This window comes from Taeniopygia guttata, chromosome 1 (assembly GCF_048771995.1).
Source record: "Taeniopygia guttata chromosome 1, bTaeGut7.mat, whole genome shotgun sequence".
NCBI lineage: Eukaryota > Metazoa > Chordata > Aves > Passeriformes > Estrildidae > Taeniopygia > Taeniopygia guttata.
This window is the reverse complement of record NC_133024.1, coordinates 5317630-5342257: the sequence shown is the minus strand read 5'-3', so window position 1 is coordinate 5342257 and position 24628 is coordinate 5317630. Positions and strand designations below refer to the sequence as shown.

The 24628-nt window shown below is 37.4% G+C and overlaps 1 protein-coding gene across 7 annotated transcripts in view; it reads right to left on the bottom strand.

Annotated features, from left to right (window-relative positions):
* APP (amyloid beta precursor protein) overlaps positions 1-24628 on the bottom strand; it is a 133008-nt gene that overhangs the window by 74376 nt on the left and 34004 nt on the right. For all 7 annotated transcript variants that reach the window (XM_030260268.4, XM_030260330.4, XM_030260419.4 and 4 more), the window contains exons 3-4: positions 8281-8410; positions 435-547 (exon numbers count right to left, since the gene is read on the bottom strand). In XM_030260268.4, the coding sequence (XP_030116128.4) occupies positions 435-547; positions 8281-8410 (243 nt within the window). The remainder of the gene's footprint in view (positions 1-434; positions 548-8280; positions 8411-24628) is intronic.

Genomic DNA, 24628 nt, shown 5'->3' with positions numbered 1-24628 from the left:
TCACATTGTGCACTCCCTGAGTGATCTCTGAGTTTGATCTCTGTGAGCATCTGGCATACCAATATCCATGATAAATATTGGATAATATCTACCTGGGATAATGATTCAAGGCAAATCCTAGGCATTTAGTGCTAACACAGGAAAATGAAAGAAGCAGAAAACACAGTGAGTTTGTGAGTGATTGTGAAGAAAAAAAATAGTGCTATGATAGAGGGTCAGTGTTCAAAGGTCAGTGGTTAAGTATTCAGTCATGGACTCTATTGTGCTCTGACTCCCATTTTCTATCTTACAAAAAATCCCAAAATGCTTTTCATGCAAACATTGAAAGTATTGCTTTTTGTTTTCCATGTTGCTGCTATATTTTAAATCATCCTCAGAAGAGTGACACAGCTTTAAAGAAGGAAGGCAGGAAATTTTAAGACAGATGAATGTACCTCTTTAGCAACAGTATGCCAATGCAGGTGAGTTTCACACACATCCATTCTTTCCTGGTGAAGGAACTTGCACTTGTCTGGCACCAGAAGGGCATCACTCACAAATTCGCCCACTGGAAGGGAAAAGAAAAGAAATTAACACTCAAGAAATATCACTTTTACTTCCAATATCTCATCCTGTTAAATCTCTAGCTAACTCCTAGTAGCTTTTGTGAATGAGTGGCAGGTTTGCAGAGAATGGAACAGTTTCTAGATGGTGCTTCAAATTATGACCAACTTTCAACTTGCCACTGCAAAGGAGCTCCAGCCTTTGATCTCACATGTATTTATTTATGAACACCTCAGCATAATAAAACTTGCAGGACCCATTGCAGATATGTGTGGTGCAACATGAAGTCAGGAGTTGGCAGATCAAATTCCAGGAAGGGGACTACAGGGGCAGGGAGGGACAACAATGTTTTGCATCTTAATGGCAGTAGGGAAAAGGTATGAAGTGCTCTGAAACACTTAGGTGTTCTACATAAAACAAATGACACTATCGCCTGGTTTCACAGCATTTGAGAATATTTCCATTGATACAGTAGTAACAGCACCACAGTTAACTCAGTTATTTTTGTTGCTGCAGCCTCTTCATTGCATCCTCATTTCATCAGCCAGATGAATTCATGATAGCCCAGAAGGTTGATAAACAAGTAGAGTTTATCATTGTGGAAACAAGATGGTCCATGATCACCAGACTATCTGGTCAGATCAAAGTGGGTGAAGAGCCTTTTTTCCAAGGACATAACTGACCAGAGACAGTTCCATCTTCCATAGCAGAACAAAAATTTACATGCTTACGAAACGAACACTGCTACAGCATCAACACTCAGAAATTCAGGTGCTAAGTAGCATGATTTATTAGACTAAAATCACATTCTGTACAATTCTGATGTTGCAATTAAATAACCCCAAACCCTCTCAAAGATATTTTTAAAGGGAAAATTACAGAGTACTTTAGAGAAGTGTATATACTGAACATATACTGGATTGTATATGCACATGACTCAGCTGGTATAAATCAGCTCCCTTAAAGTCCACTTGTCTGTAACCTACAAAAATCTGCAGTCTGTGTTACATGAAAGAATCAAGAGGGTCCAATGGCTATTAGGATGCAATAATGCAGGTTAACTGATCAAAATGAGATGACTACAAGTTGTTGTGTAGAGAGTCATCTCAGGGAGCTGATGAACTGGCCCTTAAGGCTTTTAATTAAAAAGTCAGTTTTAAAAATACTCAACACCTAATGCATACGTAAAAAGCAGAATTCAATAAACATACCTTTGCTATATACCACACAAAGATGTGTATTTCACAGTAAATTCCTCTCTATATTTCAGTGCCTTTGATCTGAAGCCCTTAAAGTCGATTAGTCAACTGGGAAATAGTAACTAGTTTCTGTAACTTAGTTAGTTAACTAGGGGGGGAAAATTGCTATTTTTATCCTTCCCTAGCACACCCTAATGCCTGCAAATTAACAGAAACATTTTCTAGAGGTATCAACTCTAAAGCACATTAATTTTTGAGCATCTAATTATATCAACCAACTCATAACAATACACTACACAGAGATAGTAGATGTTCAGATGTCAGTGAAGACACAGTGTTAGATTTTACTAGCACATAGAAAATGTGCATTGCCTTAGAGAATCATATTGCTTGAAAATAAGGCAACAGCATCCTCACAGTAACCCAAATTCTCATTTCAGATGAGGCTCCATGTTGCAAACAATTGCTGAATTTCACAGAAATAAACAATCCATTGTAACAAGCCCTCCTCTGTCTCTTGGAAGGAACAGAGGACCTGGGGAAAAGGATGGCTGCTCATGGTAATACTCCTTTAATATACAGAATTATAGTAAATTAGGGGTGTGAAAATCTAGGCAATAGCAATGACTTGCATCTTTTCATGTGATTTCTATTGCCTTCAGTTCTGTTTTTATTACAAATAAAATTTAACTCTATCCATTATTTAGACCCAGAGCTAATGTTCTAGAAACCTTTTTCATTCCTTGCACGATAATTACTACTGAAGTTTAAATGCAAAGCTTTAAACTTCTGTTCTATTTTTTTGTTTCTTTCTATAATAAATTAATGCTCAAGTAGCAGTTTGATAAACTCGACTGAAGTCATTTAACAACTGTTTCATTTGCTTGGAGTAGTCTAATAGAAACACAAATCCATCAGAAAGAAGCACTTCTAGCACTTTAGGCTTGCAGGCAAGCTTCCACCTATATCATTCCTGTACTTGTTTAACTTTCAACTATGCTGAGTCATGATTTCTAGGATTCTTTGCTTTTCTTGAGTGAGTAACCCACAGATTACATTGGGAAAACAAGCACACATTAAAGGACAGCAATCCTGCACGTCCAAAGAGAGGCTCTAAAAATAAAGAAAAACTGTAATACTACTTTTCTTTGCTAGTACATACCACGACAGACAGAGCTATGCATTACTACACTTCTTTGACTAATGGAGCAGCCCAGACCAGTGCTGGTTGTAATTTCTACTGTCAGGTGATGGGATTGTCAAATTCAACTCCAATACTATTTTTAATTCCAACACAGCAATGTACTGACTTTGCTGGTCCTCAACACCCTGCCTGTTTTGCTTAAGCAGGATAAGCACTTCCCTAGGTAGCAGCACTGCTTAAAAGCCTCCCTGGCCCCAAGCTGTCCCCTTGTCCTTAGCAGCACTTTGCCACTGATCCACCAGCAAGTCAGGACAAACCCTGACCAGACCATGTATGGGGGGGCAAGGAAACAATTTTAACCTCCAACATCTTCTCTAGGAAGAAAAAGGCTCAGCAAGTCAGCATGCTCCTAACAAGATGATTGCCCTATCTCTGTAAAGGAAGGCATCAAGGCAAAGTAGTGAAAAATAAAAGCACTGTGTGAGACATGGTCCTGATCAGCAGATTTCCCAGTCACTCCATAAATTAGATAGAATGTGAAGCTCTCGCCAACACTGAAGAGAAAGAAAGCAAAGATAAGATGATAAAGGTAAATAAAAGAAAATCCATTACAAAAGCAAATACCTTCCAGCAGATGGCTGGGCTCCAAACCAAAAAGTGAGCATATTCAAAGAACTACTTTCAAACAAAGCTTGTGTTAAATTTTGCATGAAGAGGCAGTGCACATGCTGAGGGTCTGGGGCTCAAAGCTTCATTTTCATGTCACCAATGAGAACAAAGGCCTTGCTAAAACAAATTTACAAGCTCAAGTGCCAGCACAGTACATATTTGAGAACGTTCAGAGAAATGTGTCACTTCCCTGTGACTTTGTGTAATTATCCAGAGCTATCCCACACTTGGCATGATGCCAGCCAAGGAACAGATCAATCCCTTTCCTGTGTTGCTCTGCCCTGCTCCCCAGCTCCAACACCTCTGCCAGCTCTTGTGCTCACACAGCCACATGTCTTTAGTACATATTATGTTATGCATACAGTATTACATCTATTTAAGCAGATATGTAGCTTTAGGAATTTTTATTAAATGTCACATTTACCTAAATCATTATGTTTTCTCATTTATAGCATTGGTGATTAAAAGTAATCTGCAATCTGCATGAGAGAGCAAGCCAAATGCACTGGCCTAAAGTTCAAGGAAACAATACTTTCTTGAAAGTGTTTTTTCTTTTCTTCAGAAGTCCAGAAAAGCAAAGAAGATGCAAAAGCACCTAGATACTTAAATTTTTTTTCAGTAAAATTGTTTATTAAGTACAATTATCTAGCAATAAATTGAAGCAGCCATAGTACTCTTCACTGTATTAGACTCGGTACCTGTAGATGAAGAGAAGAGGCTGTGTCAGTCAAAATGTGATTTGAAGGAGAGTTTGCTGCTGTGCTCAGCTGCCAGCAGGGATGGATGGATGCCTGCTCCAGTCCCTGGCACGGCTGTCCTCTGAACTTGGGCATGACACATGTTAAGCCATATGGTTAAAGATCTTCATTCTACTTTGAAGGACTTAAACAGCCTACAGTAAACAAGGGATTTGTAGAGTTCTTAAATATAAAATATAATTTTAAATGGAAGTTACAGGCCTGTGAGAAATTGCCACTCACTTTTCATAAATTTAGAAAGGTTTATTAAACCTTATAAAAAATACAACAGAAGACTGAATAGAGAAAATGTTACGGCGCCAGGAGCAAAGGATTTTCCCCACCATGTACTCACCCACACAATGGAAGTTTTGCCTTTTAACCCTTTAGCTCCTCCCAAAAATCTGTCAATTGACCCCTTCTTCACTGTCAGTGGTGGAGTTTACTTCTTTAAATCTTGATTTGAGGTCAGATGTCACCATAGTGACAAGCCAACCCAAATATTCTAACCCCGGCTGTCCCTTGATAACAACTCAGGGGGTAAAAAAAACAATTTTCATAACCTATATACATGATATTGGTCTGTTAATTGTGAGAGTCAATCACTGCATTACTCATCTATCACAATCCCCCCCCCTTTTCCTTCTCCACAGATTATCTGACTCAAACAATTTAACTCAGCAAGTCATACTAGCATCTGTTGATGTGGGCAAGGACAGAGGGAACCAAAGGGAAAAGAAACAAAAATTTCCCTAGTCACCCTTAACCAGAATGAACAAAAGGACATTACAGAAGTCCAGTATGACTTTTACCCCCATCTACCTTGCCTATAGGGTTGCTACCCATTGTCTCCTAGCAACACATATCGGAGGAAATTCCCTGAGAGAAATAAATGAAAGAATCCTAAACCCCAACACATACCAGCACTCTTGACAACAAAAAACCTACTATATATACTGCTGGTTATATTACACATATTGATTTTTAATATATATTTTATATAAAAATATATAAATATATATTTTTAAATGTTTTTGCTATGATTAACAATTATTAAGTCTTTTACTGTGCTCCTTAAAAGCATGTATTTCCTGAAAAGTAATTCTAATGATTTGGTCAAGTATTTGGAAAGTATTGTGTTATTTAAAAAACACAAGATCTAGAAACCACTTAAGAAATTCAAAGTGATTAGCTTAAAATGCAATGTGTTAGAAATGATCTCTCACTTTTAAAATTTCAAAGGTCTATTAAACCTTAACAAAATACAACAAAGGACTGAGTAAGGAAAAGGACACTCCCAGTTTGTGACCAGCAGCCAAATGCTCGTATATAAAATGGCTGTTCCACCTTTTATACCCCTAGGGGTTGCATCAGCTAACCCTGGTCCCTAAAGTCTGTCAGTCAACTCTTCTTTCCCATTTATTGGTGGAGACTCCTTTCTTGCAGCTTGATTTGAGGTCAGGTGTTGTCATGCCACGCCCCCCTAGCAAGAAGCTTTTGCAGAATAGGGAGGAAGGGGACATCAAAACAAAATGCACAATAACATAACCATTCATCCATAAAGCTTCTTCTAACATTACACACTGTATTCATCCCCTAATTGCGAGAGATGATCATTATATAACCTATACCTAATATCACCTCTAGTTTAAATGGATAATATGAATATAAAAAACTGTTGAAAACCATAAAAAATACACCACAGACACACACAACTCAAGTGAACAATAGCAGCATTTGTCCAGCAGCTGCGGACACCCTGGAAGTGTTGCTAATTATCTGCATTGTTTCACGAAATGAGCAGTGGTTCAGCCATTCTCAGACCCAAGGGGACTGTCTCTAGAAGCACTAACAGACATACATAATGATAAAAATAATGAACCGTGCCCAGTGTTCCCCAGGAATTCACCCACCTGCTTTGGCACGAACCAAGAGTTCCGTGAGAACATTGGCTTTTGCTCACCATGTGTATGTGGGACAGAGGACAGTGCAGGCTCAGACAAGGAATGACATGTCACAATCCACTGTCCCCTGCATTTCCAATACTTTTCCAATGCACTTTCAACACCGCGACTCATAACGAAGATTCTCCTTTCCACAGTGCACATCACTATGATTTTTTTCCTGTTTTGGATTTCAGAGCTCAAAGCATTATTATTCCAAGTTTCCCTGATTTGTTCAGATTTAATGTTGGACTTAATGCTCAAGAAGAATCACAATGCCACTTACAAAAGGGACCGATACTGCTCTTTCATCCTGCCTACAAGATAATGAACTTGAAATAAAGACTAAGGAAACCTTCAAACAACATTATAAGCCACAAACAGGATATAAATAATAACGAAGAAGAAAATATCTTAAGGGGAGATTTTTGTTAGGGGTTTGTTTTAAAAAATAATTAAATGCAACTATAAGAAAACATGGAATCACATTTTTCACTGAAAAGGGAAAATTAAAGACCATTTAATACATTCATCAAAAGCCATCAAAGGGGAAATGAATATTTGTTACACAACACATCATCTTAGCTGTGAAAAATGTGTATTTTATAATTGGCTCTTCAAAAATATTAAATTGAATACTATATGTGTTACGGAGGGTTATTTTGTAATACTGTATTAATCCTTTTTAAGTAGTGTGTTAAATATAGTTTTAGATTACAACATAATGTTAAAATAGAAACTATGTGATGTAAGATTTTTTTTACTTGCTCAAGAAAGGGATAAGATAATCAAGAAACTCTTCACACAGAGATAACAGCAACAAGACACCTAAAGAGTTCCTGCCTCCTTACTGGAAAAGACAAACATTCTTCCACCTTCTCTCCGTCTTTATGGAACCACCAGGATTAAGGGGAAGAAGTTGACAAGGACCAGAAAAGTTCTTAATTTGCAAGGAATTTATGCATCATGTATGCAATATATGACTATGTAACAGGCTATTGCTTTTAAGGGTTATTCCTTTGTTCACAAGGCGTGTTTTTGGCAGCTTAGTGCCCAAAAACAACCCAACGTACGTAATTCTTTGCTTTTTATTGTCTTATAGTGTCCTAATCTTCATCGTCCAAATTTTTATTACACTAATTTTATTACTAATAAACTTTTAAGATTTTAAAAAACAAGTGATTGGTGTTTTTCACATTAGCTAAGTTTTAAGTAGAGTATCTCTCACCAGTCAGGTCATCTAACAAGCAGAGTGTCAGAATCTTCCTCCAACACAAATAAAGCAGCATCACAAACAACACTCTGTCTACAACAGTCTATTCAGAACACGTTAATAAACTACATTTACTGTAGTTTGTTGAAAAATAAAATATAAACTAATCTGAGGTTATTATAGCTTTCTTTACATTTGATGAAGTCCTGACATGCACACAAACACTTTAACACTCAAACCCCAGAGCACTGTTTTGCTATGACAGAAGGATATTTTTCCTTCGTCTTAAATTCTTGTTGTAGTTTAAGCTGGAAGGCAGCTGAACTCCAACATGGCTGTTTGCTCACTCATTCCCTGAACCATCCGCTCCCCTCCCCATGAATGGAGGAGAGGGGTGGGAAGTAAGACAAAAACAGCCTAACAGGATCAAAAAGCAAGTGAGGAGAAGTACTAGTACTACTACTACTAAGAACAAAAAATTACTAGTAGTGCTATTGTAGTATAATAGTAGTATATTGTACTACAAAACCTTATAAAGTAGATTTTGTTTTGTTTAAACAAATACAGATTCCCATGGTCTTTCATGGTAAGAGTCCAAGCACTAGATATTCAAAAATTAATGTGAAAAAAGAAAGGTTTAATTAGGGAAGAGCAGGAGTACTTTCTGTCTAGATAATGCAGTTTCAAAGGACTGAACAACTGGATAAAACTCCCTTCAGAAAAGACAATAATACTGAGGTATAGAAGACATTTATGTAGATTCTCTATCTTTGTCATGAAGAGACTGAAAAAAATAGATCAGGAAAAAACAGACTAAAACTGAGTCACTTACCCAGACATCTGTAGGGAACCACAATATGTGGGTGACCATTGCACTGCTTCCATCCCCTCTTGCACCAGTTCTGTATTGTAACTGGTTGGTTGGCTTCAACAACATTGGTGATTTGCAATTCAGGGTATACCTAGCATAAACAGTAGAGAAAAAGACAAATGTTATCACAGGTATGTACTCTGGGTCAGTGTAACACATTACTAACACAATATCCATCTTCCCTCTCCTCTCCCTCTCCTGCTGTGTAAAATATTTATAACATGGTATGACTGTGTGCATGTATCTGGAAAGATGGTGTGTCTGTTCATCTGTAAAACCATGTGGCTGCCAGTTCAGAAATATTATAGTGGTAACAGCTGATTGCCAAAACTATAAATTGCCCAGTTATATTTGACTAATTTATAGATCAGATAATTATAGGTTAATTACCTTCTCCTCCATGTCTAGGCAAACTCCATATACACCACATATTCTCCATACTACTAAACTTAATAGCATGCCTTTATGTTCATCTCAACCATTTTAACAAACATCATAATTCTTGCCTGCTGCAGTCTGCCTAGTACTAAAAGTCTGTTGAAGAAATTACTCATATTTAGGTCTACATTACCAATTTCTAAATTGCTGAGATCAAGATTTGATTTGCTTTAATACCACAATACACTTCTACAACCACAACCATCACAACAGCAAACCTGCTGATGAATTTATTAGCAAACCACAACTTTGGCTTTTCACCCCCCTCAGTCCCTTTATCCCACCCTCCCTTTTCTATGCTAACACAACCTATAGCCCTCATTTCCATTTTTCAAATTGGCAATCTATCAGCCCTAACACGAAACTCAGAAGGTACTAATTTTCCTTTGCCTTTCCTCAAGCAATCCTTACCAATTTCCAGCTGTGTGAGATCTGAGGATTTAAGTGCTCTGAAAACTACTGTCTACTCATATCTACCAATGGAAGAGAGAAACAGAAATAGGTACAAGTCTGAGGTAACTGGAGATGGTCCCAAAAACGTCCTGCAGAGAAGTAACATAATCCCAAAAAAAAAAAAAACCTGGGTTAAGATGGGGTGAATTCTGAGAGTCCAAAACTGGTGCTTGGAAAAGTACTCTAAGAATCTTGACAGCCCCACCTTAAGTAAAAAATATTTGTCTCAATCATGGTTCTCCACTGAGGTCATGGCATCTGAGAGGCAGTGCCTCCTGGCACTCTCCTAATTAAAGGTTTAAAATATAACCATGGCAAAAATGAAGAAAGCAGCTTGAGCTAAAGTCTTCAACTTTAAAAGATGCTAACAAACAACAGTACAGCCTTCTCAGATTTTAGATCAGTGGTCTTTAAATGAATGTGGCCTGGTGCATACACATGGGAACAATCAGAAAGCAATCAAAGCATAACTGGAAATAATTTGAAATAATTTCTTACTTTAATTAAGAAACATGAAGGGGCTTTACAATTTTAAAGTTGAACTGTATTGACAGCTTAATGCACAAAACAAGGGCAGATACAATCACAGTGCCACGGAAATTACTACAGAAAGAAACGCTGCCTACTAAACAATGCACTTTGTGCTAAAGAGCTTGAATATCAATCCTGCCTTCTATTAAAAAATAAAATTTATTAATCAGATACTTCTTTCCTTGTACAAATCCTTCACAGAATACAACCATCAGATCTTTGCCAGTTTCAACAGCTCACTACAACTGATGGCTAAAGAAATACAGAGGCTGAAGGTGCAGCCTGGGATGTTAACACAGCATAGGTACAGTGACCTCAAGAAAGCCCACAGAGAGCAATGCACAACTTTCCCAGGCATTATCCTGGGGAAGGCTGTGAGAAAATCAGAGAAAAGAATGAGAAACAATTCTTATCTCCATTTGCTGCACCTGCTATTGTGAGCATGTGGAATGTGTTATGGAGATTTGTTTACCAAAGGGTGGTTTCGTAATTGGCCAAAGGTGATGGTGTTTGGATTCAAGGACCAATCTGGTCTGTCTGTATTGGACTGTCTGTAACGGTGATGAGTTTTCTTAAGTAGTATAATATAGTATAGTGTATATAATAAAGCAATTCATCAGCCTTCTGGAATCATGGAGTCAATGCTAATTATTACCACACGGGGATGCTCTGCTACACAGGCAGAACTGAAAAGTGTGGAAGTTTCCTACACTCAGAAGACTGAAGCTTTACTCCTTTCTTTTGTCAGCAGGTGGCCAAGGCTGATGGTCATCATCCACATTAGATACAGATACCCATTTTCACACTGCTTGCAGAAAGTGGTTCCAAAGGAACTTGCTGTGCCCCCTGCTCCATTGGTAATTCAGATACTGAACTCTGCACTGAAACAGCAGGTTCAAGGAAAGCCCTTCCACATGCTCATGATCCCTGTAACAGCACTGCCAAAATGGATTAGCAGGAAACTTCACACTTTAACTGCTGTGTAAATATTACCCTGCAAGGCTCCACAACTGACTCAAGAGCTAATATGCATGAGGCAGGAGGAAGATTTGTTCTTCTTTGGGTACTTCCTTTAGCATTGTCATCTTGAACTCTTCCAGTTCATGCCTCCAAAAATGTCACACTCATGTAATTGGAATCCATGGTTAGATAATACTGGGTGCTGTCACAAGCCATGTGCTTGATACATCAGTGTCAACTGACATGTTCTTATCAGGGATATTTAACATTGCCCAGGGTTAAGTGTCAGTTGTCATCAGCAGAGGAAATAAATGCCTTAAATTATGACAACTATGGACATTTCAAAATGGATAGACCAGAATGTTTAAAAAAGGAAATTAAGACCAAAAAAACCCCATACATTTACCCACCTGAATGTCTACATAGCTTTAAAGTGACAGAAAATAGGATTCTGAGCCACAAGAATGAAGATACACTTAGTTTCTTTCCTGAGATGAATTTCTAAAGAGTAAGAGTGCATTATTACTCTAGGGCCTTGATGAAAGAATAACATTCATGGGAAAAATAAGTTAATATATTATTTTTATTTTTACTATTACCCAAACTCACCATTTTAACTGCTGGTTTGTAAAGTGGACCAAATGCTAAGTAGTTAGCAGTATTTGTCAAAAGTACACAAAGAAATCTCTTATTTTGTTACTACATCAATTGCTAAATTCTTAATTTCCACTGACAGCTCACACAGAGCTCAGTCCACCCTTTAGGAGAGAAAACAGGCTTTGAATTTCACTATCAATAGGTTAATGCCAGTGTATGTGCCAAGGAGAGCTCCCCTCACTAGACTTATATAATGTAGTTGCTCTGAATTGAAGTGGGACCTACTCAGTGGCACAGAAAAATGAGCCTCATATTTATTTATAGTGTCCCTAATGAGCTCCTTCTACAGTGTCAGTGTAAAGCAGAGCTAGAAAGTTGCCAGATAACCAAACTTTCAACATCACTGTAACCTGCTGTAGAGAAGCTCTGTTAATTCATCTTAAAAGAAACAGTGGAGAAAACAGAAATCAATGCAATCTAGAAAATTTAACTAGCAATCAAGAGTTACAGCTACATCTTCATTTACTTCCATTTTCATTACTAAGTCTCCTTATATACTGACTGCAGAAAAAAAAATCTAAAAAGCCACTCAGATATTCATAATTTAAAATAATCTTGCTGAAACTCATGTTTACCACTACCAGCTTTGATGTTGCCTAGACTTAGGACTAAAATGTAGACATCCTTAATAAAAGAAGGAAATAAAATGGAATGAAAAAGCTTTTGGGTTGAGATAGAGAGAAAATATTTACCAATTACTGTCATAGGCAAGAGAGATTCAACTTGGGGAAATATTTTTAATTCACAATTAAAGGAATTAAAAAGGGGACATAATGGGACAAGCACTGATCTCTTCTCTCTGACCAGTAGGAACAGCATGAAGCTGAGTCAAGGAAGGTTTAGGTTGGGTATTGGGAAAAGATTCTCCACCCAGATGGTAGCTGGGCACTGAAACAGGCTCCTCCAGGGAGTGGTCACAGCAAAAAAACCTCACTAGAGCTCAAGAAGTGTTTGGACAAAGCTCTCAGGCATGTGGTGGCATCGTTGGGGCTGTTTTGTGCAGGGACAAGAGTTGGACTTGAGTTGATCCCTGTGGGTTCCTTCCAACTCAGGATAATCTATGATTCTATGAAATGGCATTTGTATCTGTCTACATACAAAGGTGTTGATGATACCACTAGCTGAATATGTGCTACCCAAGTGGAAATCAGCAACTATTTTGAAACAAATCTGAGAAACTAGAAAATCAGAAAACTATTTTGAAACAAAACCAGAGAGGCTACAGAAGAGGACAACACTAAAGCAAAGAAGCAGCTGGGCCACATCCACCACAGCTGCCTCTCCTACCAGCGTAAGGAAGAGCAGCCGAGGCCTCTCAGCATGGTTGGTGCAGGCGGGTTTATCCCTAAATGTCTCCTCTGGCCATCTCTGAGGATTGCCCTGATCCCTATAGAATCACATCAAAGACATCAAAACAATAGCAATAGATATAGCTATATGTAAATCTTACAAATACTGTAAATGTATATGACTGGAATTAAGTGGAACGGATTTATTCTTACTTCTCCTTGAACATAAGGATGTTTTCCTGTATATTCTAAAAGCAGAATTCCTATAGAGAAGAGAAACATTCAGAGTAACAAATGGCATGAATTCCTAAATGAGTATGCTCCACCCATGGAAACTGTATAATGGAACACACATGCACACACTTGCACATAAACACACGTATGTGCACCCTTTGTGAAATACAGGGTGGTGTTACAGCTTAACATAAATTTAATGGGAAAAAAAATAAAAAAGAAAAACAGCATCTTAGAGAATGTAAAGTATAATGAGGAACTGGTATACATCTTCACCAACAGTTTGAAATGCTAGACAATCTGTCAAGAGGCAAGAAAAAATTCTTTAAAATTAAGATGCAAAATTAACATGTAATTAATTGCCCTTTTAAAATTTAAACACCTTAGTATTTTGCTCTAAATTGCATCCCACATCAGTTTGAATTCTGACTGCACTAAATCAGAGATATGTATTTATTTAATTGCCAATCTGAAGTGGATATATTCTCTTCTTATTGTTTCCTTCTATTGTCTCCTAAATCCTTCAGTTGTTATCCTACTCATGATATCCTGGCTTAAATTAGATCATGCATTTGTGGGTTGTAAATCTTCCATTTACTGTAGGCTTCAGCATCTGGCACAGCAAGACTTTTAAGTCAGACTGAATACAAATGTAATATTCAATTCTCTATTAGCACAAGCAGAAAAGGCTACTCAATTCCTCAGAATGCACTGTGTCCAGACTCTCTGCAGCACACCACCAAAACAACTAATGCTGACACACCCTGTATCTGACAGGAATTTATGAGCTGGAATTCTGCTTGAAGTCCATCTCAGATAGTCAGTGACAGTATCTACATTAAAACTAAATGCAAGAGTGATTACAGAAATGCTTACTTTAGAAGAAAGGAATATTCATACAGATAAAAGAAGAAGAAATTCTATCTGTAAATAGAATAAAAATAAAGGTGTTTTTAGCAGTTGCATCTTTAGCAACTTGAGTAATTTGAATACTTTGATTTACTTACAGGGAAGATAATTCAAAGTAAAATGGAGATTGATTATGTCCAGACCTTCCTTGCCTGCTATCCTCCCACAGCTTTCCCCAAAAAAGAAAACAACCAAACAAGGTGGTGTGTGGACAAGTTTACTTTTACCTGAACACTGTAACTTCATGTGTTGAATATTCTAAACTTATAATATCAATGTTACTTTAATAAAAAGAACCATTCACAGACATTATCAGACAATCTACTTTTTAAAAATTTTAACCAAAAATCACAGCTGTAACACAGGTAACTATTTATCTCAGTGCTTTGAATGGGCAAAGAAAGGTTCTATCACTTCAGTGAAGTAATCTGCAAACAGTTACTACAAACACAAAAGAATACACACATTTAATAAACAGTGTTTAGGAAGACTAGGGTCTTAAAATTTCTTGTGGAAAAGATCCTTCGACAGCAATGGCATCTGAAGGGTAACTAAACAATGCTTCAAAGTATGAAAAAGCTTTCAATTGCAGACTAACAAACTACAGTTGGATCAAAAACTATTTCTATTCCTTTCTAAAGTATATATAGAATCTATAAAGTTTCTGCTTCCCAGACTTTTGCATTGATGAGTTGAAGAGCAGCAACAAGCAGACATGCTACATTAATTTCCAACTGTTTGGCATATCCATGAAGAGAAAAGATAGGATATTTATTTCTGTATGTCCATGCACGGTGTCTCTGCAAGATTTCCAACCTACAACTTGGGAAGCAGCAACAATGCAGAGTCCCAGATCAGCAGCAGGAGTGGTGTCACATGAGTAACCGTGACACAAACACCATCAACCCTAAAAGAAAAGTCCTGTTCTCAGTCCTGCAGTCTGTGTCCGGAAAATAGACAGCTATATGCAGAATAAAGTTACTAAATTACTCATGTAAAATATTCGAATTTATTCCTGGTTTTTAAAACTATTCTGGATTACTTTACAGAAGCTCCATGGCTTTCCTGTGGCAGCCCCCTACCCAGGAACCATCACTCCTGATCCAGAGCGATCCCATCACCAGCAGAACACCTTTCTTCTCTTCTATGTCTTTGTGGCTTCAGCTGTGTCCTGTCATGTCTGACCAGACTCAGCCACTTGCTCCTGGCTTTCTCAGCTATCAGGCCCTTCTACACACAAAAGCAAGGCTGAAGCTGGCACCCAAACTTCTCCTGTCACTCTCCATAACCTAAGCAAAGCTTTCACTGATCAAAGAGTGTCATGAGAGTCAAACCCAGCATTAACAGCATTTGAGCCATTTTGAAATTCTCTGCCATGAGCCACCATGAGAAATAGCAAGGAAACCAAGAAGGAACAGCCCCTGCACCACAAATTCCAGGCATCTACTGCTGCAAGTAGATGCAGCATAACATCTCAGGTATTTACACTAATTTCCAGCAGCCACTTGGGAAGAGTGTATGCATATACCCTTTAAACCCCACAGTTTTATAGAAAAAGTTTAACAGTAATCAGTTTCTAAGCTAAAACCCACACCAAATTACTTAGGATAAATAAATAATCACAGGCTGAATGTCTTCTGAAACAGCCAGGGAATTTTTTCTATTAATTAAATCATGAGGATAAATTTCCAGAGACACACTACTTCTTATCTTCAGCCACATCCTCTTGTATCCATCCATAACATCATTTCAAGTTTAATAGCTCCAGCCTTACTAGCTATCAGAGTCAATCCTCAGCATCACCTAGGAGTTTCACATACTGCTCTTATAACTACTTCTTTCGGCCCATCTAATACATCATCCTCTTTCCAACATCTTAGCTGCTTCACTGTTAGACACAGAGTCGCTCTTCAAGAGTTTCCTGCTACAAAACTCACCCACTATTTCAACTCCTTTCGCCCCAACTCTTGCCTCTCCAGTCCACTCATCCTGCCATTTTTTTAGTTCTCATTTCCAATCTCTCTGCCCACTCAGAGACTCTTAAGTTCCATGGTAATGAAGCGATACACGGAATAAATAGACTCCACAACCTGACATAGTTATGAAGTGGGTATGTATGTCAGCAACCAGCACAAGCAAGAAATCTCTCCAAAAACTTGCGCCCTGAGCCTCAGTCTGACCCAAACCTTTATTCCCAAAGATGTTCCATATTCCATACATTGCACAACTTTTCATGCATATTCAAGCCCTGCCCCTGCCTGCCCTCGCCTCTCAGGCTAAATAGGTCCACGCCCTTCTGGGCACGCAGGGTTTGCTGTGGTGGTCGTATGGGGGTCTCTCAGTGGTCTCTGAGGCTGAAGATTGTGGTCTTCCTCGTGGTTGAACTTTTCCCCTTTGTGCGTGTGCTTTGGTGCTTATCTGAATACATCTGTCAGTCTTGATAGGCTTGGAGACAGAGGAGCTGAGCCCCTTTATCTGGGTTCTCTGCATCCTCAGTCTCCTCAGTATTGTTCTTTATGCAAGACGTTTAAGAAATTTGCTTTGTCCTATGCCATGTACCATGGCAGAGGTTTCTTAAGTAACATTAAAAATTCAGCACATAATTCTACAAGCTAAAATTTAAATGCTTAATTCATTTTGTTAACTCAAGCGAACTCCAATAAATTGTTTGATGCAATTTTTACTGCGCTCGGTGGCTTAGCAGTTCCTGTTGTTTAGTGAGGTAACTGAGATAAGCTTTACTTTAGTGTGGCAGCAGCTCTCTGGCCACAGAGAGCAGGCACAGACTTGCCCAGGCATTTTCCTGCGGAAGGCTGTGAGAAGATCAGAGAAATGAATGAGAAACAATTCTTATCTCCACTTGTTGCACCTGCTGCTGTGCACATGTGGAATGTGCCATGGAGATTTGTTTAGCAAAGGGTGATTTCTTAAATGGACACTGGATGGTGTTTGGATTGATTGACCAATTAGGTCAAAGCTGTATCGGACTGGCTGTAAGGGTTACTGAGTTCCTTAATAAGTATAATATAATATAGTATAAGAGTATGATAATAAAGCAATTGATCAGCCTTCTGCAATCATGGAGTCAGTGCTAATTATTACCTGGCTGGGGACCTGTGGTGACACTTTAGCACTCATGAAAGTCAAACATTAAACTAGAATGAAGTTCCTTCTCCAAAGATTAATCTAAGCAGGAAAGTCAGTGTAAGGATTTGCACAGATTTCTGTTTTTAATTTCCAGCACAGTGCAAGCACTTTGGCACCATTCTGTTGCTGAAGCCTAGTGAAAAACACTGGGCTGACCCTCTGACACCCCATAAACCAGAAATTCTATGACACAACTACATGACATAATAAATTATTTTAAAAATATCAAAATCATTTGTGTTATGAAAAAGGCAGTATTTTAGCTTGCCAAACATCAGCAAAGAATCCTTATCTTAGAAATCAGCATGCGATACTGATGCTCCTTCTGTAACTCCAGCTGAAAAACCCTGGCAGAAACCAAAGCTACAGCAAAATCAGCAGCAATTGGGATTCTGCATTTGAGATGGAGGATCCATATGCTTTTTCTCCACATCTTTATGGCAGGTCTGTGGAATATGTGGAACTGTTCAGCAACTGACTCACAAAAACTAAATTTCAGATCAGATAATCACTACAAGGATACTGAATTACATAAAATTTCTCAGTCTTTCATTCTTTCAAGTCTCCTCTGTCCTTCCTGCTGTCATCACTCTACCTAAAAATACCAATCTTTTCCACACTTCTATATTTTCACCTGCCCTTCCTCTCATTTTCTGCACAGATTCTGGTATTTTTGAACACATTTTCTCTCCACTTATGTTGTCTGCTGCTAAAATGAAACTGTGAATCCACATTTTCATCTCTGATTAACATGTGGCCTGCTCTTCATTACAGACTTGATTTGACATCTGTCTTTTTGACCTAATAATATTATGACTTTTTCTGCTTTCATATTGCTCATGTTGTCTTTTTCTATTGCCTGAGAAAGCTTGCTGGCAAAATTCAGATATTAACAGCACCTGTTCTTCTGAAAACACACAGAACCAAGTGGCAGGAAGATGTAGTGCTTTTAGAAATGTCTAGAAACCTGCTCTTCAAAGGTGTTCAAAGACTATAACAAACCACCCTCTAGTCAGCTGTCATGAGAAGAAGTCCTGCCCTCACACCTCCTCCAACATTACCAATCCAGCTCATCTGAGGGGAGGGACAAAGAGAAAACTCACCCCCTTTTCCTGTTTGCTGGGGTTTGCTTTGTGCCATTTCAGCTCCCTAAACTTCCTCGCTGCAAGATCAGACATCTGCTAAAATTTAGCAGAGAAGAAATGAGGAGGAAGGAGATAAGAAAACCAACTGTTTCTTCAACAGCATGGACTGCTTAAAATCAATAATTATGCCAAACCACTGTGTAACATCTCTCCTGCTAAGAAACTCTTAAAAAATCAGGTTGCAAAATCTGACCATCTCAGATCTGGCTACAGATTCGAAGACACAACAGCTCAAAACATATAAGCTAAAAGTCTGCAAAAGCAGGATCATTCAGGAATTTCAAGTCTGGCTGAGTATGGGAGACTCCTCAGTTCTCTATATTGCTTCAAACTCCAGACCAGAGCAATGTCTTGGTTAAAGGAACAAAAATGGTAGGACACACAATACTTAAGAGTGGCTCCAATCCATACTCGTTCCAAAATATTAGAAGTCATTTTCCAGACTTAAGCAAGTAATTGTCTGTTAGCATATCCACAGATGTGCTGTCAGCAATAGCTTAAAATAAGTTTATATGATAATCACCTCTGAAATACTTAAAAATACACACATATTAACTTACATGGTATTACAAGTTTAGCATTAATAAGATTAGTCTAATCAAATCCTCTTAGATTCCTTATTCAGAATCATAAATGTAATTCCTCCTTCTTAGATGAATCCAATCCTTTTCTCTTTTTTTTTTTTTTTTTTTTTCTCCCCTCTGTTCAATGGCATGTACAGTCTGGTCAAACTGTGTGGGAACTTGGAAAAGCAACATTACCTGCAAATGTGGTTTTGCCTCTGCAAAACTTCACAGACATATCAATTTTTTTTAAAGTTTGTAACTGGCTCAAACAAGGAAAGAAAAAAAAAACTGAAGGATCTTTATAGTGCCTTAAAAGCTCAGAATCTGAATTTACAAGAAAGCCATTTATTGACCCCAGCTCTGGCAGAGATGTCTTCCCAGGCCAAGTGGAAATGAGTAATGAAGAGACAAATCGGATGTTTTATAAATGCCTAATTACGACTGTTCTTCAAGAAAACCTGTGGCTCAGAATAAGAATTAAAAAAATAAATTGCATTGGCTTGGAAATATTGTGTGGTTTTTTCACACAGCTGGAATGGGACATTTTGAACATCATTACATTTCCATGGGATTAGTACTTTTCTAACCTACAATGATACTTACAAAAAAAAAAAAAACCTATGCTGGTGAAACAAACATTACATTGGATAATATTTCCTCATATCCAGATGAATTGCATTCGTGTTTCAATATTCATGTCTGGGCAGAAGAAGAAAAAATTAAACATGGTATTGTCATTACTGTACAAATAAGTGTTCTTTTTTTCTGTTCATATATGCAACAGCCATTGGCACTCACAAAATACAAAGCTGATGTTTAAGAGATTCTGTGATGCATCTTCTAAACACTACAGAGTTTTTCTAGTAGAAGCTCTGTCTCAGCTCAAGAGAAGACACAGTTTCCCTTTCCATACCGGTATTCATAACAATTTGGAACCTCAGTACAAGGCCCTCAGTGCAGTGCTACATAATAATTTTAACTGGATAAAGGTTAACTGGATGATAATACTGCTGTAGGAATTAGAAATTAGAAAGCAGTAATTGTAAATGCTTGGGGAAAAAAAAGGAATGTCCCAGAAATCAAGAAATACTTCCCACATCCAACCTGGGGCCATTAAAGGTAAGATTAAAACAATAACAAGCTATAGCACAGGGAAGCTCTAAAGCCATCCAAAAGGGGATGGGGACAATAAAAAAAATATGGAACATGACACAAAACTTGTCACCTATTCTCTGGTTTCTCTGGGCAACCTGTGCCAGCGCCTCACCACCCTCATATGTCTAATATAAATTTACTCTGTCAGTTTGGAGCCACTACCTCTTATCCTGTCATTACATGCTTTTGCAAATAGTTTCTCTATCCTCTTCAAAATGGCTGAAACATAACAGCTATATATTTATAACAGATTTTTCTTTACTTAAGGTACAAAGAACAGTTTTGAAACTTTCTGACTGAATAGCCAAATAAAACATTGGAAAAGAAAATAGAAGTATAGTAGAGTCAAGAGATGAGGTGGCAAAACTGAATGATGCTTAGAATGAAATAGAGGAAGCTCTGGTAAACCTAAGAGATATTGCAACAAAGTGATTAAATGCTTATGTATAATAAAAAACTTGATGCACTTGTACGAGATTAAAATTATTTAGCAGAGCCTAGTGAAGGGCCTCCCTCCAGATGACCATGAGCAGGAATGGAAGCCATCAACCACCTGGAAAGATCATGAAATTGCTGATTCCAGCTTATTAATATTTGCTGATTCGGACTAACACAAGCACACTGGAAAATGCTTTGTGGGCTTAAAAACAATAGATATACATTGCTGAACCTGTAAGTGGTGTACACCGTTAGTGGAACGGTGACTTCCCGGCCACCCAACGCTGCTTGCTTGCTTTAAAATGAAATATATAAAATATAAAATTCGGTTTGGCTACTGAAATTTTATATCATTGGCACGAATATTATTCTGATGGAACTCATTGATTAATCTTGTCCATCATATCTGTGAAATTAAAAATTAATCTACAGGTAAATGCAGCATTGCAGTTTCATTAAATGCTGCAGTACATGTTTACCTAAATATTTATTTATGCAGACAATCCTCATCCCTTTTCATCCTTTTTCCTCCCTCAGCCTCAAAGCAGAAGCACTCTTTGAAAAAGTCCTTATTTCTTCATTTCATTTCGAGACATGCAAAAAAAAATCAGTGCAGGGAAAAACAAGAGGGAAGATTTTTTATTATCAACAAAAGAAAGACAGGAAACATTTTGCAACATATGCTCCAAGTCTTATGAGTCACTTGATTTGAAATATATTTCCATGGTAGACTACAGTCAGGGCTAAAAATCCCAACCTTCCTTCTCAAGAAGGGGAGTATACTAAGGTTTAACTGCAGGATAAATATACCATCAGTGGTAATCCTCTATTTTCAAGGAAATCAAATTTAAGCACTGGCAGAAAGAGTAAACTAGTTCAACCTTTGCTGTGGACCAAAAACTAAATAAAACCTAAGACCTCAATAATCAGTGCAAAGACTACTAAGATACCATTCAGTCAAACTTTTAAGCATGACTGTAGACATCTCAGAATATACCAACACCCATTTCTGTTGAAAATGTCATTTGTTTTTAAGGACATTCTGTGCTGCCAAAAATCTGTATGCTTCCCCTTTCATTAAATGGATCATTTTCCTCAGAGCAAAATTTATGGCTTTTTAGACTGCTGAATTTCAAGTAGTGCAGGTTTAAAATTAATTTTCACCTTCAATACTGTGGCTATTCGCTTTGAGAAACTAGAAAAGGCACATTATGCAGTCTAGATAAAAACAATTTCTATTACAATGAAAATGATAAGAAATTGAGAGAATGATAAGATAACGGAGAGAAACCATTATCCAAGCAGTAAGACCATTGTCATTGTGCCACAAATTTTCAGAAAAAAACAGACCAAACAATTTTTCTCTTTTCAAAAACCTTGCAATCACTGGCAGTTTAGCAAACTCTTTAGCAGGAAGACAAAGACTAGAGGGAAGGAACTGCTGCCATCAGGGCTGCCTGAAGTAGCCCCCAGGACAACAAGCACAGTAGGATTATCAGACATGATGACAAAAGGAAGTGAAACAACTAAATAAAAAAGAGATGGGCCAGTCATTTGGTGGTCCTTTTGGCCCATGTACAAAACAGGGGACATCTGGGGATTGTGGGGTGAAATAATGTCAAAACTTTAGTATGGTCATACCCCAGGTTGTACTGGGCCTGGCTAAAAGTGGTTTTTGGGTTTCACAAGCAATATACCTAAATACATGACACAAAACCAGGGGATTTGAGAAAATCACAAAGTAACAATTTCTGGAAGCATTGTGGTTAGAGATCAGAAATGTCAACAGTGTTCTGTCAATAGTTATAATGAATTATCTATTACAGGAATTTACCCTACTATTTTCTGCTCCATGTAACACAAAGATAACACTTAAGAATGTAGTAACATGCATTTATAATTTTGTTATTTCTGGGAAGGATTTTTGTAAGAAATACACACTGGCCAAAAATAGTCATGCATCCCAGTGATGTTTAAAAAGAAAATGGACATGTGTAATGACTTTACAAAAGAAACCAAGCAGTCATGAAAGCCAAGTGAAACACCTCCCAAAGCCAACATTCACTTTACATCTGAAAGCTACTCTAGGCATCTAGCTAAAGATTGCAAAGCAAGCCAGCTGCTGATTACAAAGTGCACTAGATCTCCAAACTCTCAGGTTTAATTCATCCTCACAATATCCAGACCCAAACTTACTTTATTATAGCTGTGGCTTGGTCTTGCAGGAAAGGAAAAAAGCCAACAAACAGTTACATGCATACTTAGAATGGAAGTAGGCATTGCCAAATGAAACTAAGTGGGGGAAAAAAACATGCATTAGACAAAATAATTTTTTTGCCAGCTGTGACTTTTACAATTCATTTTGGACAGGGGGTTCAACACAAATGGTAAAATAATTTCAATCCTTCAAGGAACTCATGTATTCTAACTAATAGACATAAAATTCTGCACACAGTAGCTGCTCAAAATTGCTAATATAATAAACATACCCCAATGGCTTCCACCTGAATACTCTTTCCCTTCACACAGGGAATGAAGCACACCTAAATTAACTTCCTACTCTGCATATTCAGTAACTCCAAAAGCACACTTTGACAAAAAAGGAACCACTAATAAATTGTACTTATGTATACAGCATTTCATTCTGCCCAAGAAAATTTTATATTTATATATTTATATTTGTGACATAAAAAAAAAAGAAAAAGAAAAAAGGAAAAAAGAGAAGTCATCAGCTTATATTGAACACAAGAAAATGTGGAGATATGCTTCCAGAACCACATCCTATGAGTTCAGGATTAAACTGAATTCAAGGAAGCTGGGAAGCAGCATTCAAAAATCTTTCATTTCCTTTCAAATAAAGCAATCTATTGTCTGAGCATTGCCGTATTTAAACTGTGTGATGTGTGGTCCAAATACGAACTCTGACAGATGCACTGAGCTCCCACTCAAAAGAAGTAAAGCAAAAACAAGCAACATTAATCTTTAGAACATATAGGTGGTTCTGTTTATTGCCTGTTCCTCCCTTTCTGCTCGACAGTGCTCCTCTACTGCTACTTCCTGGATCAAATCTTCAAAATCCACCTAAGCTGGCAGTGACCAAAAGAGGAAACAATGAGAATCTCGAGGTTCACACTACATCTCTGCAGGAGAAATACAAGTCCTTCCATAGTCTGTGCACTTCCGAACTCTGTGCTCTGCCCACCACATTTCAAAATCACCCAACAGTCAGTCAGTTGATGGTTACACTCTTAAGACCTTATTCCAGAATCCTTCTCTGCCAGCAGCATTTGTGGTTGAACCCCCCAACATACTGAGATACTCATGCCTTAAAAGCTCCCAAATTTTCTAGTCCTACTTCCATAATTCACATATTTATTTCTGTACCTTCAGATAGACTTACTACCTTAAGTCACTGATGCATTTTTACTTACTGATGCTCTTCTTTTCTAATTTCTTTCCTCACCCTAAATACTTTCATTATGCATAAATCAACTTGCTTTAGATAAATCAAAGAAGACAACAGAAAACCACAGGAAATCTTTGAAACAGTAATAGTAGGATAGGTTAGGGCAGGTTAGTTATTTTTGTTAGTGAGAAACAAAAATATGAATTTCACAAAGCAATTTTCTTAGTAAAGAGTGAAAGCTACTGAAGAAGAATCAATTTAAATTGCCATTACAATATCACCCTTACAGTGAATATTTTGTTCAAATGCAATAAAAACTGAATAAATCACTGCAAAACCTAGAAAGAACAATCAATGGGTGAAAGGACAAGAATGAAGATGCCAAGAGAACATAGATCTGAAAAATAAATTCTCTTGCTTTCTAAAGAAATGGTTTCACAGGAACTGGTTTGACATTTAGGAAACAAAGCAGTTACTGCTATGGAAATATGCAATAGCATTCACAGGAAAAAGGAAAAAAGGAAAAAAGGAAAAAAGGAAAAAAGGAAAAAAGGAAAAAAGGAAAAAAGGAAAAAAGGAAAAAAGGAAAAAAGGAAAAAAGGAAAAAAGGAAAAAAGGAAAAAAGGAAAAAAGGGAAAAAGGGAAAAAGGGAAAAAAGGGAAAAAAAGGAAAAAAAAGGAAAAAAAAGGAAAAAAAAGGAAAAAAAGGAAAAAAAGGAAAAAAAAAAAAAGGAAAAAAAGGAAAAAAAGGAAAAAAAGGAAAAAAAGGAAAAAAAGGAAAAAAAGGAAAAAAAGGAAAAAAGGAAAAAAAGGAAAAAAGGAAAAAAAAAAAAGGAAAAAAAGGAAAAAAAGGAAAAAAAGGAAAAAAAGGAAAAAAAGGAAAAAAAGGAAAAAAGGAAAAAAAGGAAAAAAAGGGAAAAAAGGAAAAAAGGAAAAAAAGGAAAAAAAGGGAAAAAAGGAAAAAAAGGAAAAAAAAAGGAAA